The following is a 16,111-nucleotide window of genomic DNA, read 5'->3' on the forward strand; positions in this document are numbered from 1 at the left end:
TTAAGTAAAATATTTTTTGAATATTTAAACGATGAATACAAAAAAGGGTCAGATTCTGTTATATGCCCTCGACGCTTAAACTTTTTCAATGAACTTTATAACGAACGTTATAAAACGATGCAGTTGAGTAACAGAACTAACATTCCATCAATCAACAAGCATTTCCAGGTATTGCGGTCGTTATTGTTGTCGCTGTTATCTTATCTTTCTCGAGAATCCCGATTACTGCAGGCCGCGCGGCATCACATGATTATTTAAGTTTTTTACACGGTACATAATTGCCCTTCCATTACAATTCAATTTATATTTCTGATCAGCCCCTCTAGAATTTGATATTTTACTGATAGGTACTATCTCGAGGGATGTTTTTCTTTCGTTGACATCTAAGAAAAATTTTAAGAAATCCATAAAAATATCGAGAAAAAATAAAAAGCATTTGGATTATGCCTTCAAAATGAGACATCTGCCATAAACATAGAACTAAAAATAAGGTCTTAAGGGTGCACGACGCGACGTTTAACATTGTTTGTTCTTGGGGCTACATTCAAGATGGCCGCCAGTACAGCCGGCTTTTAAAGCACAAGTTTAAGCGTGTATAAAAAACTTAAAAATCAACTACTGTATGGCAATTACCTGGTCGAATTCAAAAGTTAATAAAATAAGTAGTTGCACATAAAAAACTCAAGGGAGTTCCTGGGGTCTATAGTGGTTAGAATAATCTAGGGAGGAAGATCCTTCCTGGAATAACCATTAACCATGCTACTGCACAGAACAGGCGAACTGAACACTTTCCGCCAAGACCAGAAAAGGCGAGAGACGCGTGAGTCTCTAATCTAATCTTCTATTACTACAAGGCTTACGGTCTATTACGGTAGATACGGGAGATACTTGAACTCGCCTTTTCTGTGCAGTTGCATGCTTGGTTGTTACTCCAGGGAGGAAAGCTTAGGGGCTGCTTGGCGTCCTACAATGTTTTCTTTTGTTCCTTTTTGTTATTGCCACTGGTACTATTATTAAAAACCACTATATATTTCTTGCATACGGTACTTAGCTTAGCTTTTTTATAAAACTTTTCACCCTATGATATTTATGGGATTTATAAAAAATATAATATTGTAGATAAATCTAAATATAACAAATGTTTCGTGAAATTTCAATGTCTAACTGAAAATTTGCAGCTACTAGAGGTATTATGGTAATGATGTAATAAGTAGAAAAAATGAAGTCGTCAGCGCAAGTTAAAATGATCACGATGTTTGTTACGAGAATGTGTAATAAAAAAAAGATCTAATTACAAGAGTTCATCAACCGTCATATTCGAAACCAATTACAAGCAATGTTTCGCGTGTCATTCAAATGAGGCTGTGTTTTGAATATTCCAACTCTAAAAGTATTTTAATGATCGCATGACATAAATTAACGAAAGTGATTTCTTTAATTTGATGCAGTACGTGATTATGTTTCATTTTAAAGGAAAACATAAAAAGGGCGTTATTTTTTCACGAGCCTATTTTTAATATTCCATAATGATTGTCAAAATTTTGAATCGTTTTTTACTATTCGATTGAAAATGGCTATATTTGTATGCTATAACTAAAATTAACTATGCAAGTTTAGAATTGTGAACCTGTGATACCTCTAACTCAGGTCAGAGTCACGCATTTTAGTCTCTCGGCTATCGGTTTTCGTACTGTTACTACAAGTATGTTGTAGTACCATAACAACCATAAATAAAAGATAACAGACTGGCTTAGTAGTCTCTTATTACATGTGTATACCTATACGGAATATGTAGTAAAAAATTATCTTTTTGTTACTATAATTTTGCATATAGACAAAATTATTCATCTATTATTATTCATCTATCTGACTTCAATAGTCAATGACAGTGGATCTGGAGATTTATAGAAATATTTTCTCGTGATAATAACTTATCTCGTATTTTATTACATTATACCTCTTTTATACTAATAGAATTAATTACCAGTGAAGCCATGGATTTCAGTTGGTATACAGTAAAATTATCCAATAACGCAACAAAAATCAAATTGTTATTTTTTTACAAGACCTCGAATAATTGAATGTTTTTTAGAAGGATCAGATTAAGGTTAATGACCGCTAAACGAATCTTACTCTGGCCTGAGGTAGCGTAAGATGGCTCAAACAAGTGTTTAATATGAAAGAATATTCTGGTGAACTCATTAACCGTAATAGCCCGGCGTAACGAAGATGAGAGAGCTGAGTGCAGGAGTGGGTTCCTTCCTGTAGGGAGTTTCACATTAAGCCTAGGAGTTTTATAGTCACCGTTACAAGGGCTAAATGTATACCGTACATCGGCAAAGTGTTATTGGATCCAGGCAGTGTTTTATTGGAGATTAAAATGTGACATTATTTCATCACCCTGCATGAGAATGTTTTACACATCTTCTTGATATGATTACGTTTACTTATATGTTTCAATTATATGTTTCATTCTTTTTAATATAAGAATTGTACCACTATTAATGATGATTTCTTTTTCCTCAATTAATAAGGAAATCATATAATGATTTTGTCATGTAGTACGTTTTCGTAAAGTGAGTTTTTACAATAGTTGAAAAGAAATATTGTGAAGAAGAGTGGACTGAAACAAAATTATATACACGGGAATTATATCATTCCAGTACTTTTAAAAAATTATCCATCACATGAAACTAGGAGTTATGTAGCCTATGTTACCTCTACACTTTTTTCTTAAGACATTGGTACAGTTTGTTGTTGCACTGAGAAATATTGTTTAATTGGCTGAGCGTTAGTGAAGCCTATCACTCGTGGGGCTGGAACAATTTCATTTCTGTCTGTATGTCCACTCGTTACCTCAAGAACTACTTTACCTATGGACTTGAAATGTTGCAAAAAGTTTAATTTATTTTTAAAATAAACACTGTGAGGTTTTTTTGACTGAGCGTTAGTGAACATATTTCATCGGTCTTATGGGTAAACAATGATGGCAATTAGAAGACATTAATTATAAGTACGATCACATAACGTCTGAACTTGGGAAGTAGTAGTACATGTAGCCTAGTAAAATGAACTAGATTAAAAATTTTGCATGCAACCTCGAAGCCTGTTGCGTGACACGTTGTATGACGTTGTCGTACTCCTACCTTGTGTAGTAGTCAGTTCAATAGAATCCATAGGGAGTCCTTGTGACACTGATAAATCATTCAATGCTATTATCATCCAATTATTATTATTCAATTATTATCATTCAGGAATTGTTTGTCTGAAAATTCTTTGATAGTATTAGTTACACAAGAGATAAATCATTCAATGCTGTTATCATCCAATTATATTTATTCAATTATTATCATTCAGGAATTGTTTGTCTGAAGAACCTTTGATAGTATTAGTTACACAAGAGATAAAGCATTCAATGCTATTATCATCCAATTATGATTATCCAATTATTATCATTCAGGAATTGTTTGTCTGAAGAATCTTTGATAGTATTAGTTACACAAGAGATAAATCATTCAATGCTATTATCATCCAATTATGATTATCCAATAATTATCATTCAGGAATTATTTGTCTAAAGAATCTTTGATAGTATTAGTTGCACAAGACATAAATCATCCAGTGATATAAATTGAGGCACAGCAAAATGATCGCTCGGACTGCTATCTGTGGAGCGAGTCATGTAGCTCAAGTAGTAAGTATTTGAAAGGTAACAATGAAAGTTAGTGGCGCAGCCCTAGCGGCGGACCTCAGAACTGACTGACTATACCTCAGCACATCTCGTCCGAATGAATGATCTATCTCCTACGTAACTAATGCAGTCGAAGACAGAATCATCATTGATATGCTTATTGAAAATCATTTTCCGCAGTCGATTAATAACGTAATACCTGTATATAACTACTTACGGTTTATTTTATTTTCATACACTAACTGTAATATTATTCGTTGTGTTCCAGAAAAGGCGTATGACATCACCTTGGTGCGCTTACTGTTCCGTTCACCAAGGCCTGAGAGTTTCGCCATCTATAAACGGACCACCGAGAATAGTCCCTGGGTGCCTTTTCAGTTCTACAGGTAATTTTTCAGTTATATTACTTATCAAACGTAAAAAAATGTGAAAACAATAAATAACTTTTATTTCGGAATCTGTGCTCATGAGATAAAATAAAATTTGGTACTTTCTGATTAAACGGAGGCCACCGATAATAAACGAGATTTAGCAACTTTGGGTGGGCAGTTACTGAATAAATACTAACGGTTAGGTTAGCTTAGGTTATGTTATGTTAGGTTAGGTTAGGTTTGTTAGGTTAGGCGATTTAGAAACCTAACCACAACAGCTGCAGCGTGCTTTGAATAGGTGGCCTCCGTTTAATCAGAAAGTAACTAAAAATTTTTATGAAACTACGAGAAATAAACATTCATAATCTGTAAGTTTTATTCATTCGGAACCTTCGGCCGTGCGGGACTTTTTTATGCACCCTGTATATTAATATTTAATTACAAAATAACTTCATGGAAATATGTCGAAGAAATTTGGGTTTCTATATTTATGTATGCATGTTTTATTTTCAATAGAAATGCTTTATTACAATTAAGTTTTCATATCTTTTTTTATAACTAACACATCACTTAAAAACACTAATACTATGGCAATGAAAATTTACTAACTTTTTAAGTCGCTATTATGAGTTTTAGAAAATGATCTCTTATTTTAATATGCTGATCATTATAAGTATTTCTCTAATAAGATCCCATTGAATCAATAAAACAATTGAGAATCAATTTTTTGTATATTTAGACATATAAAAGTTTAGTTTTAAATTATCGAATGATAATCTGATAGAACGAGAATCTTTGCGTAATTAGTGTTTTCAATGTTTCCAGTCCTGCAATGACATTTCTTAGAGTAAAGTCTTAGTAATAAGTATATTTTTATATTTCCACTGAATGCTTTTTAATACAACAAATCAAATGTGTTATTCTAGAATGTGGGTTGATATATTTCATACACACTCCAGTGCGCCTACTACTTAGTGGGTCGACTACTGTATCTACACGACTGTATGTAGAGTTGCGTATTTCACAGGACGGCGCTATCCGTAACTCTTGTACTAATATTAATACTCAGCTGCTGTACTTCTATGAACTTGTGTTAACCTTTTTAATTTCACTGTGATAATTCGTTTCGTTGTTTCGTGAACTGCATACGCAATAACTGACTTTCGTTTAGTGTAATTATTTATCAAAAGTTACGTAAACGTCTAACTTAAGGTCATTAGGGAGATTTCGCCTATCTTCCTAGTAGATTTTTATTAACCTACTATTTTATGAATCATCTTTTGAACAGAAAAAAAAAATATATATATATATATATAAAAACCACACTACAGGTATCTAAATATCTTTGAAATATTTTAAATAAATTGTCCAATATTTAATGAAAGCTTAAGAAATAAAAATTTTTTCGCAAATTCTATGAAAAAATTGACAGTTAAAAATATTTTGTAGTTAAAATCACATACCGACTATAAAACAGTTTCTTTTGATACATTTATTTTACTTACTAAAATGATTATATCAAAGATGTTTAATAAATTCTACTAAAAATGAGCCCACAAGAATAAATGAGTTTTAAATTTACTTCCATAGATTAAATTATATGATAGACACAGAATAAAAATATAAAAATGCCTAGGTTATGTTCTGTTTCCCTTAGTACTTTTTATTTTATACGCACACAGAAATCACAGAGTCCGAGATTTTAACATAAACCGAAATATAGCTTTTGGTTTTTTAGTCTTAAACATCGGCTTTATATTGAAAAATATTTCAAGGAACAAAGTAAAACAAAAGTCTCTTTTGTAAAGACTATTTTGAATCCTCCAAGCTACGTCTAAATAAAACACAATTCATTGTTTGAGCTTATTATATTAAAAGGTAATAAAGTATATTGAAACAGTTAAATTTAAAAAGGAACTATTAAATAGATAGTTAAAATTACAGCTGTAGTAGAGCCTTTTATAGTAATATAATTAATTTTAAGAGTAATAAAGTCGTTACGAATACGTTTTTCTAGGTATTCTTCAAGTTAAAAAATTATATAACAAAATTGTTTACTACGTCCAGATATCAAAATCTACATTCCGCAGTGAAACCTGCGTAATGTACATTGAGAAGAAATATGAAGTAACAGAACATCTTAGTACTAACATTGTGACTTTGTTCGTTATTTTAGTTCAATGTATAGGCTGAGTGTTAGCGAAGTCCATCACTCGAGGGGCTGGATAAATTTTATTTCTGTCTGTTTAACTATTTGTCTGTCGGCACGATTCTGGAGAATGGACTTGCCTATTAACTTTACAATTTTAATCAAGCTTCAGTTTTTGTAAGAGTGATTTCTATGATGGTGCATGTAATCCCTTGGTATTTGGCTGATTTGTAGTGAACACTTTTACATTGGCCTTATATACGAGTATAGCCATAATTTTAACGAGAATTGCAGGATAAATAAAATTTGTAAACAAACTGAATGTATTTAAATGCAATTCTAACATGTGACGTAGTAAAACACTTTGAAATGAGTTACAATCTTAAAATATTTCTTGGAAACTCAGCGAATACTGTTTGACACGTTGTGTGGATTATTCCTACTATGTATGATAAGCTATACGAGTAATTTACATAACCCAGACATTATAAAACTTTTCTATTACGAGTATATGTGGATTATTCCTACTATGATAAGCTATACGAGTAATTTACATAACCCAGACATTATAAAATGTTTCTGTATCAATAATGTTATTGAATATTAATACACTTACGTGTAGCTCCCCACAGTAAATGGATTAGTTACGCTAGAATATAAATATAAACCGTGTAACTAACACGTTTAACTAATCTAAAGTGAAATGTGGAGCGGGATGGATCGCTGCAGGTTTACATGCCTGTGGAGTGCCGCGAGCCGGTAATGTTACTCAAGCGAAAATTAATTTGTTTTACGAGCTTAATCTAATGAAAATCTTCCGCCCTGTATATCCCGTTATAAAGTTTCCTCCCTGTAAATTTATAACTAGTAATCCTATCAAAATATTATACCTCTGTTTAATTAACCAGCTCCTCGTATGTTTTATGGTTTGTTAATAATTTTACAACGAAGTAAATGATTACCTTGATTGAGTTTACGAGGCATTCGCTCTGTATTATAAGATCTTAGATATGATATTTTTTTCTAATATGCTGATTATTATAAATATTTAAATGAATAAAACCATTATGCAAGATTGATTTTAGTACAATTATTTTACATTTTTATGGATATAAATTTCAACATTTAAAATCTATCTTTACATCTACCTTACATGCATTTTTCGTAATTCAAATACATTTTTAAACCGGTGGCGTACAGTAAAATAAATGCATTTTTCAAAGAATTAGATTATATATTTAGGTTTAAAACTATTAGGATAAAACGTAAAAATAACCCCTTTTCATTAAAATGAGGTGCTTGTAATCTTGCAACAATTAACATTTCTTGGTCGTTATTTAGAGTTTTTATTGTAATAGTCACCAGTTTTTCAAGACATTTCCATTGTTGCAGTTTAATGAAACGCTGATGTAATGAAATATATGATTTCCTTCTCGTAAAACAGATATATCACGCACTATGGCAATTATCTGTTTATTTAAAGTGGTAAAACCATAACCGATTTTGACTTGAATTATACAATTGACCGTACAAAAAGTAATATTTATTTTATTAATGTAATCGTTATGTATTCGTTTTGAATCCATTTTGGCGTAATTTACTAAACTTAAATTGCCTTAAAGTGTATTATAGAATTAAAAACAGTATTAATGCTGTAAACCCACTTTTTATCCTAACTTAAATATTATGGAGGTTATAGGTTCTAATACAAAAAATTTGTGTGTCTACGTTACAGTTAATTTACATGGATTTGACACACAGCATGGTTATTGTGATTCCTGACATGCGTGTCACAACGCTCCAATATGACGTGTTTATTTTAAACTACATTATAGTAGTTATGTGCTAGGTTAGCTATTGACCTGAGGAAGAGGTCAGATTGCAGATCTCGAAACGTAGTGTTACCGATTTGTTGTATCACTGAACGGTGGCAAATGTTCGGGAAATCCTGTTCTTTCACAATCCTTCCATCGTAAAAAACAAACATCAAACAAAGAATCTGTTTGGGTTGCAAAGACACAAATATTATTTAGAATGTGCCTTAAAGTTGCATTTACACATTTGAAATGTAATCATTTTTAACATTCCAACTTGGGCTTAGACTAGTGGGAGACAATTTTCAGAAAATCAATAATCATGTTTTATACTGAAGCAATCAAGAATTTATTTTTAAATATTGTAAGTACCAAAATAAAAATACTTATATCTTCACAACCGCCTCTTTATGATGTAATACGTAGTCTTACATTTAATTGTTTTCGGCCGCCATTTTGAAATGAAAAAAAATAGTTTTCTTCTGTGTTCTTGGACGAAAAAGAGCAACTTTGAAGACTCACAGGTGACAAGAAAATCCAGTGATAGTTGTGGACTTTATTACATAAACTGTGAATTTGGCCCAGCACATACACTTAATAAATACGTACATACTATAAACATCAATGATAACAACGAAAGAACGTATGTTTTAATCAGTACTGTTTTACATTTTCTCAAGGTCGTGACGGTAAAACATATATTTTACCCAGGAAGATAAACGTACTATCTCAATTTAATAAAATGTTTATGTGTGCGTATACAAATACCATGTCTTCTCTTATTTTAGACACTTCTCTTATTATAGCTACTGAAATAGCTGTCAGGAGGGGAGGGGGCAACACTATTTTAAATAATAATACTATAAGTTGCTTACTAATAATTAGTTGGAAGTGCCTTCGATCTTTACGTTGCAATTTACATACATCATTGTGTGCAAAAAACGGTTTCTTGCTGACAGGCACTGCAGATTATTCTTGTTTAATTCTACCTGTGCGTCTGTCGTATATTCGAACAATGACAAAAAAAATTATATTGATACCATGATGTTCATATTTTACAATTAAATTTAATTTTGATTTTAACAGTGCATTATGTTGCTAAATAGTAACTTTTTTACCATTATTTATACAGTGTTATTGTTGTTTACCAAAAAAGCATATGGTTAACACTAGTAGCACAAATGAAAGCAATCAGTAATGAAACTCCTGCGAACGTTACAATTTTGTTTACTAATGAGTTAAAATGTTTTATTCACTAAAGTTCACATAGCTGAAACATTATAAAATGTTTCCCTATCAATAATATTATAGAATATTAATGCACTTACGTGTAGCTCCCCACAGTAAATGGATTAATAACGCCAGAATATAAATATAACCCGTGTAACTAACACGTTTAACTAATCTAAAGTGAAATGTGGAGCGGGATGGATCGCTGCAGGTTTACATGCCTGTGGAGTGCCGCGAGCCGGTAATGTTACTCAAGCGAAAATTAATTTGTTTTACGAGCTTAATCTAATGAAAATCTTCCGCCCTGTATATCCCGTTATAAAGTTTCCTCCGTGTAAATTTTGCCCTAGAACATCTATGGCTCTATCATATTTAGGTGTTACGAATCAATCCTTCTCCATGTTATGTTTCCGATTGTACGGTTCTTAGTATCCATTTAATATGTAAACTATTTATTTAATTGCTAAGTAATCCCGTAGATCGTTAAGCTTTTAAAGATAATACAAATTTTATTAATTAGTAAAGGCAAGCCTGGCTCGTCCGGTGATCGTGAAATCGTCAACAAGGCTCAGTCTTTTTTTGCAAAGTTTTAACACAAACATGTGAAATAATCGCGTGATGGTCAAATGTGAGTGTAAATCTCGTTTAGCAAGGGCATGTAATTAATTTATAAATAATATCTATATAGTTTGTATACACTATACACAAAATGGTTAAGCAATTTTCTCCTTTTCTAAAGTTCGAGCAAATAGTATTAAACAATTAACACATAAAAACATAAACTTTAAAAATATTTCTACGTCAATAAGAGTTAGTTTAGATGAAAATTTAAAGTATCTATACACCAAACTAAAATTTAGAACGTTGCGATATTTTTAATACAGGCAAAAAATACAGAACAAATTCATTTAAGGACTGTAAATCTCCAACATAAAGAAAAAAATCGAGCGTGGATAAAACCCTAAATAGGTGAATGTCTTGTATTCTACATTAAGGTATACTACTGCGTTTGAAAGACTAAATATATGGAACTCGTAGTTTACATTTTCCAAATGTTTTATCGATATGCGAAATGTCAGTTTCTTGCATTTAAAACTTGAAAGTCATATTTAAACATTAGAAAATATAGATTTATCACTTTTTCATAAGATATAAGTTTAATAATATTAAAATATGGCAAACCTCTTGATTTTTATTCAATTTCCAATTTTATATCGTAAAAGGTAAAAGGGTAGAAAGGGTATCTCTGTATAAATTACTTAATTCAAAAAGAAGTATTGTTGACATAAAAATAACCTTTAAGTTTTTGCTTGTTTTTAATAAGGTAAATCGTGTTTCCGTAGTGTTGCGAACATTTAATTGTAAAATCCATTCATAACCGTAACTTTTGACTTTATGAAAATTTTCAAACGTCAAATTAAGAGGTTTGTTATGATATCATTTGAAATTCTTTTTAATTGTTACTAAATTCGTGAACCCATTTGGCCAATGGTGAATGTGGAAAGCTAAAATATTTGTTATGTAATAATAATTAAACACAGAAAACTCCGAATTAAAGATTTTCATTCAACTTAACCAAAATGTTCTGATATCTTGTCCTAAATATTAATATGAAGTGAAAAAGTACTAAAATTGTTCTATTGTCTTGTAACAATTTCAAATTGAATATTTTTGTTGAACATGTGACAATTTTATATAAACTGGTAGATATTTCCTTTGTATGAATATGATTTAAAATGTAAAGTACTCCAGAAAATTCCAACTTTTAATGGAGAAGACGTGATTGTTGTAATAAAGTTGTATGTATGATCGTAAATAATAGCTAGATTTTTTGAATGTGGAGTTTTCTTCAGTTACGTTGAATCAATCCGTCCCACCATAGCTACGTTATGCGTAGAAAACTCAGTTACTCCACCATGCTTAGAGATTGTGTCTAAAACATCATAGTACATCTGATGAGACAATGAGAATACCTCTCTAGATTACACTATATTTTGTAATATAGGTATCTCTCATATCGAAACAACAGAAAGAGTTAGCCTTGAGCTTCTTCATCGCCGACATTTTTTGGATCTCTTCATACAAACATGACTCCAGAATTCCAAGACTCAAGTCTCTGACAGCTTCAGACTTCAGACGCTGGTCAAAAGTAAAGGTGAACTGGAGCTAAACTCTACATTCACATTGAACCAACCCTTTCCACCATAGCTACGTTATGTGTAAATAGACTTTATCAGTAAAAGAATGCTTAGTTCTAAGGATTGAATATCGGTGATTCTGTATGTACAAAGTACTCAGCAACTTCTTGGCCTGTTGCAGCGCGTCCTGCCGTGACACATACGGACTCCCAGACACCAAGGACCCTAGGACCCCGGCCCCGAGAGAGGGCGAAGAGACCCGAGCCCTCTGCACGTCTGAGTACTCGGACATCTCGCCTCTGACCGGTGGACAAGTGCCCTTCTCCACCCTCGAGAACCGACCCTCTAATTACAAGTTCGACTCTTCGCCCGAACTCCAGGTTAGTCATTACTTACATTCTTGCCTCCACTGCATTGAATCGGCCTTGAATTTTGACATATGTGAACAATATTAAACACTAAACCATTTTTCAAATTTTTTGTAGTAACGTTTTCCATGACAGAAGAAAGAAAGAAACTCTAAGATCAGCTATTCCAAGGTTGGATATTTTAGAAATGTAAAATAATACCCAAATGCTTAAAGAAGTTTTAATAAAATTTATATATTTATTTAATATTTTGGTATTTTAATGTAAAAATATTGAGACTTATTATATCGAAATAACTAAAAGGGTATTATATGAATAAAAAGTACTTTTAAGTAGACACATCTAATGGGAATTATAAAAGATAAGGAACTGGAAACCGCATGATTTTACATCGTATTTATGGTATAAAAATCGAAGTCGTCTGTACAGTCTTAAATGAATTAAATTTGTTTTTAATTTGTTATAATTTTGATATTTAAATGGTTTAGAAAGTCAGGAAAGGTGGTGAACCATAATGATGTTTTCTGTAGTTAAAAAAAGAATGTCTTATTTTGCCAGGCGAAGTTAGGGTAAAATAACACTGTCCAACACTTAATCTGGGGAATAACAGCCAAAGGTGACTTCCGAACCACCACCAACGGCCGGGCAGGCGGGCTGCTTGCAAGGAAAGGATCGCTCAGCGGTCACCCATCCAAGCAGCAGCCACACTCGACGTTGATTCCGCGCTTTTGGTGATTGGCACAATTATTTGATGTTTTCTTCCACATGCAACCATTTCTGATTGGGTTAACATTTGGGATGTGGTTTACGTCATTTAATTCTAATGAGACATTTAAAATAAGGATGACTCAACTGATGCTTGTAGTGAAGGTTTCTCTATGCCCCCCTCGCCATAATGTAGGCGTATTCTGGTCATTGCATAGAATGTAGTTAAGATAGCGGTATAATACTATGCAAAGATTTTTCTGTACGATTACAGATAATATTTATGGCTTTTATAGACGTTTCAAACTCACTGTATACAAAATGGACGAATATATTTCCAAGATATCCATACAAAGGAACAACAAGCGATAAGAATGGCTACTTCAGCTGTAAAGCGATTCTGTCCTGGCTAACAGTTTCCCTGGCTGAACAATGTTTAAGGTTCAGAAGTCATATGACATTCGTTCCCGGTTTGAATGGGCTTTAAATCCCTGACTGAAACCGTACAAACAGCTCTATCTCTACTCCTGTCTAACCTCTAACAGAATGCAGCCTTTGCTTACTTACTTAAATGTTATTACTTTTACTATGTTTATGTTATAAAAATTATGTGCAAAACGTTATGAATAACACACCATTTTTTGTGCCAGTAAGAAATATGTGAGAAGCGCAGATCAACTAAGACCTTCACGGTAACGCAGGGGTAAGGCTCTGGCTCTCTAACCGAAAGGTCACGGGTTCGATTCTCGGGGAGGTTATTAACAATTTGCTAAGAGTTTGGCACGTTATCCATTAAAAACAATTTATGCTCTCACTAAAATACCATTGGCATAGGAAGAACCCTCTTACAAAATTATATCATGACCTAAATTGGAGCTTGGATATTTCAGCAGCGTTAAAGCAAAAAGTTAAGAGAAAATTATTAAGTATTAATTAGTTTTAAGTTATTTAACTTCATTTATATGGTGCTAATTTACATTAGTAACATGATTGTGTTCTGTTCAGGAATGGGTAACAGCTACAGACATCCGAATCACTTTGGACAGATTGAACACTTTTGGTGATGAGGTGTTCTGGGACCCACAAGTACTCAGGTCTTACTACTATGCCATCATAGACTTCTTCGTCGGTGCCAGGTATGTTATTATAATCATTGATTGTAGCTTACATTCTGTTCTACTGTTATGTTATAAACTATTAATATCAAAATGTCCATCCGTACGGTTTAGGTAATTTGCGAACGATAGTTTTGAATAGGAACTATTATCACTGCATTTATTACAAATCTTTCAACTTCCTACTTCGATTTAGTGAGCCTACTTCGATTAGTTTTCCATTTAAATTGTTTTTTTTAATATAACGCCAAAACTTGTGCCTAAAAATAAAGACGTACTCAAATGTTACAAAGGTTGATTGTGATATTTTGTTTAGTCCAAGTGCCTGGATTTGGTGGAAATCAATAGAGGAATTTTCTTAGGAAGAAATCGGTTGTCAGCCGAACTGGTTTTGGTGGGGGGCGAAATAGGAGAGTATCCAAACGGTGCAAATAATAAACGGTAAATTTCTCTTAGATCATGTTTCCTCAGCTTGAATTGCTTAAAACTAACAGTCAGTTACATAAATAAATGTCAACTAACCTTTTACAGACCCTGAAAATGACGACTTTAGGCCTCTATATAGTTGTGTGACAGTAAAAGTAAAAAAAAAGTAAAGAATGTCTTATTTTACCAGGCGAAGTTAGGGCTAAGAAGCCCTCTCTAACACTTAACCTGGGGACCAACGGCTTAAAGGTGACTTCCGAACCACCACCAATGGCCGGGCAGGCGGGCCGCTTGCAAGGACAGGATCGCTCAGCGGTCAACTATCCAAGCAGCGGCCACGCTCGACGTTGCTTGATCTGGGTTATCTTGCGATAACCGCCGTACCCGCTACACTGCGCCATTGGCATAATAACAGTGATATAGTTATTATGTACGTGTTTGACGGTTGCTTTTAAGTGTATCAAGCTGGGAATAGTTCAACTTGAGGAAAATTTATTAACCGTTTTGAATCCCTCCCATTGCGATTTCCAACAAAATTGTCTATAAAATAACATTCCAACCACATCGAAGTCCCCAATGACAGATATTTTTTTAATTCACCCATTTTGATCCTGGTACATTGAGAAATTATGGCCTACTGAGATAAAAATGTCTTCTAATACTTGCTGCTTGCCCCTCATGTACGTACATACTTGATTATTTCGCCATCCAGGTAAACATGTCCGATAATACTACGGTTAGGGTCTTTGAACTTCCATGCCCAAAATTATGCTGGAATGGTAGTATGTACAAAAAGATGCTTGAGAATAGTTCTTAGTTCGTAAAAGGTTGCTGAATAACAGCCACTTCAGGGTTATAGTGCAGGTAGATAAGATGGCATTTGAAGTTTTCTCATGATGACCATTATAAATTTCACTCGTACTTAGGATCTAATTGAAGTCCGAACTCTATGAGTTATTTTTTAGTTTGGTCATCTTTAGCAGAACAAATATGTATAAAACCAAAACTTCAAGTCTCATTAGCTCTTCTTAAAAAGAAAGACTTAAAAAGTTTTGCGTCTTAATTTAGGCCCAAATTGTTGATGAGTTTACATCAAGATCATTTTACTATTAATGGAAACCTAACCTTCTTCTTAGTCCCTATAATCTTCGGATTTTTAGAATGTTTTATTCAACTTTTACAAGTAAATATTTCATTAGAAATAGAAATAGTTTTATCAACTCGTGTGTAACTTCTACCCAGATAGTTTTTAGGCTTCATGGATATCACTATGGAAATAAGGCCATACACAAATAAATACATAAAACATCATCATCTTGATGAATAATTAACTTACACTTACTAATTACATAGTACACTACTAATATTATTCATAGATTTTATATACATATTTATTAGTTCAAGTATTTTTGAAAATCCACTCTATTAATAATAACTCTCTTAATTATTAACTGTGTTGTTAATCTGATGTAGATTTTCATATAACGAATTATAAAAAATGAATTAATTAATTTTCTCAAAGAACTCTAGTGTTTCTTAGAATCCATATCGTCTTATATCACTGTTTGTACATTTACATACTCGACAGATAAAATTGTTTACCAGAAACCTCCCAAGAACTACAAATTTGAAGTGCTACCATAAACCTTTTCCTGGAAAGAGTTCCGCCATAAAACTGAAGAATTCAAGCGCTCCCAGAACATTTAAGCGGGACTGGCGCGTTTGATTACTTCGTTTAACTGGCAATTAACAGCTTTAATAACTGGAACAAAATAAATTTCATTACAGTTTCAATAGCCTTTTAATGAAAGGCTTTAATTCCAGTCGGAGTGGAGTAATAACATTGCAGAGTCGACGTTGAAATAACACTGGAGAGATGCGGGGCGGGCAGACGTGGCGTCGCGACGCGGTACGCCCCGGGTGGAGTGAGCGTAGTCTCATTACGCAGAATTTAATAAAAACAATAAAACTTCCCGAGGTAACAATGGCTTTAATATGCTCGCTAGAACTGAGTGACAGTGCTTCAGTGGAGATGCTTCAGCCTCTTTACTGAGCATGTCGGATTAAAATCCATGACGTTTGCTATACTATTGTCGCTGCAATA

At 32.9% G+C, this 16,111-nt stretch overlaps 1 protein-coding gene across 1 annotated transcript in view; it reads left to right on the forward strand.

The window, feature by feature from the left end:
* LOC124357511 (laminin subunit gamma-1) overlaps positions 1–16,111 on the forward strand; it is a 505,622-nt gene that overhangs the window by 253,742 nt on the left and 235,769 nt on the right. Inside the window, exons 3-5 of the mRNA XM_046809384.1 lie at positions 3,960–4,077; positions 11,575–11,773; positions 13,472–13,602. Of these exons, the coding sequence (XP_046665340.1) occupies positions 3,960–4,077; positions 11,575–11,773; positions 13,472–13,602 (448 nt within the window). The remainder of the gene's footprint in view (positions 1–3,959; positions 4,078–11,574; positions 11,774–13,471; positions 13,603–16,111) is intronic.

The sequence above is a fragment of the Homalodisca vitripennis genome, chromosome 1 (assembly GCF_021130785.1).
Source record: "Homalodisca vitripennis isolate AUS2020 chromosome 1, UT_GWSS_2.1, whole genome shotgun sequence".
Taxonomy (NCBI): Eukaryota; Metazoa; Arthropoda; class Insecta; order Hemiptera; family Cicadellidae; genus Homalodisca; species Homalodisca vitripennis.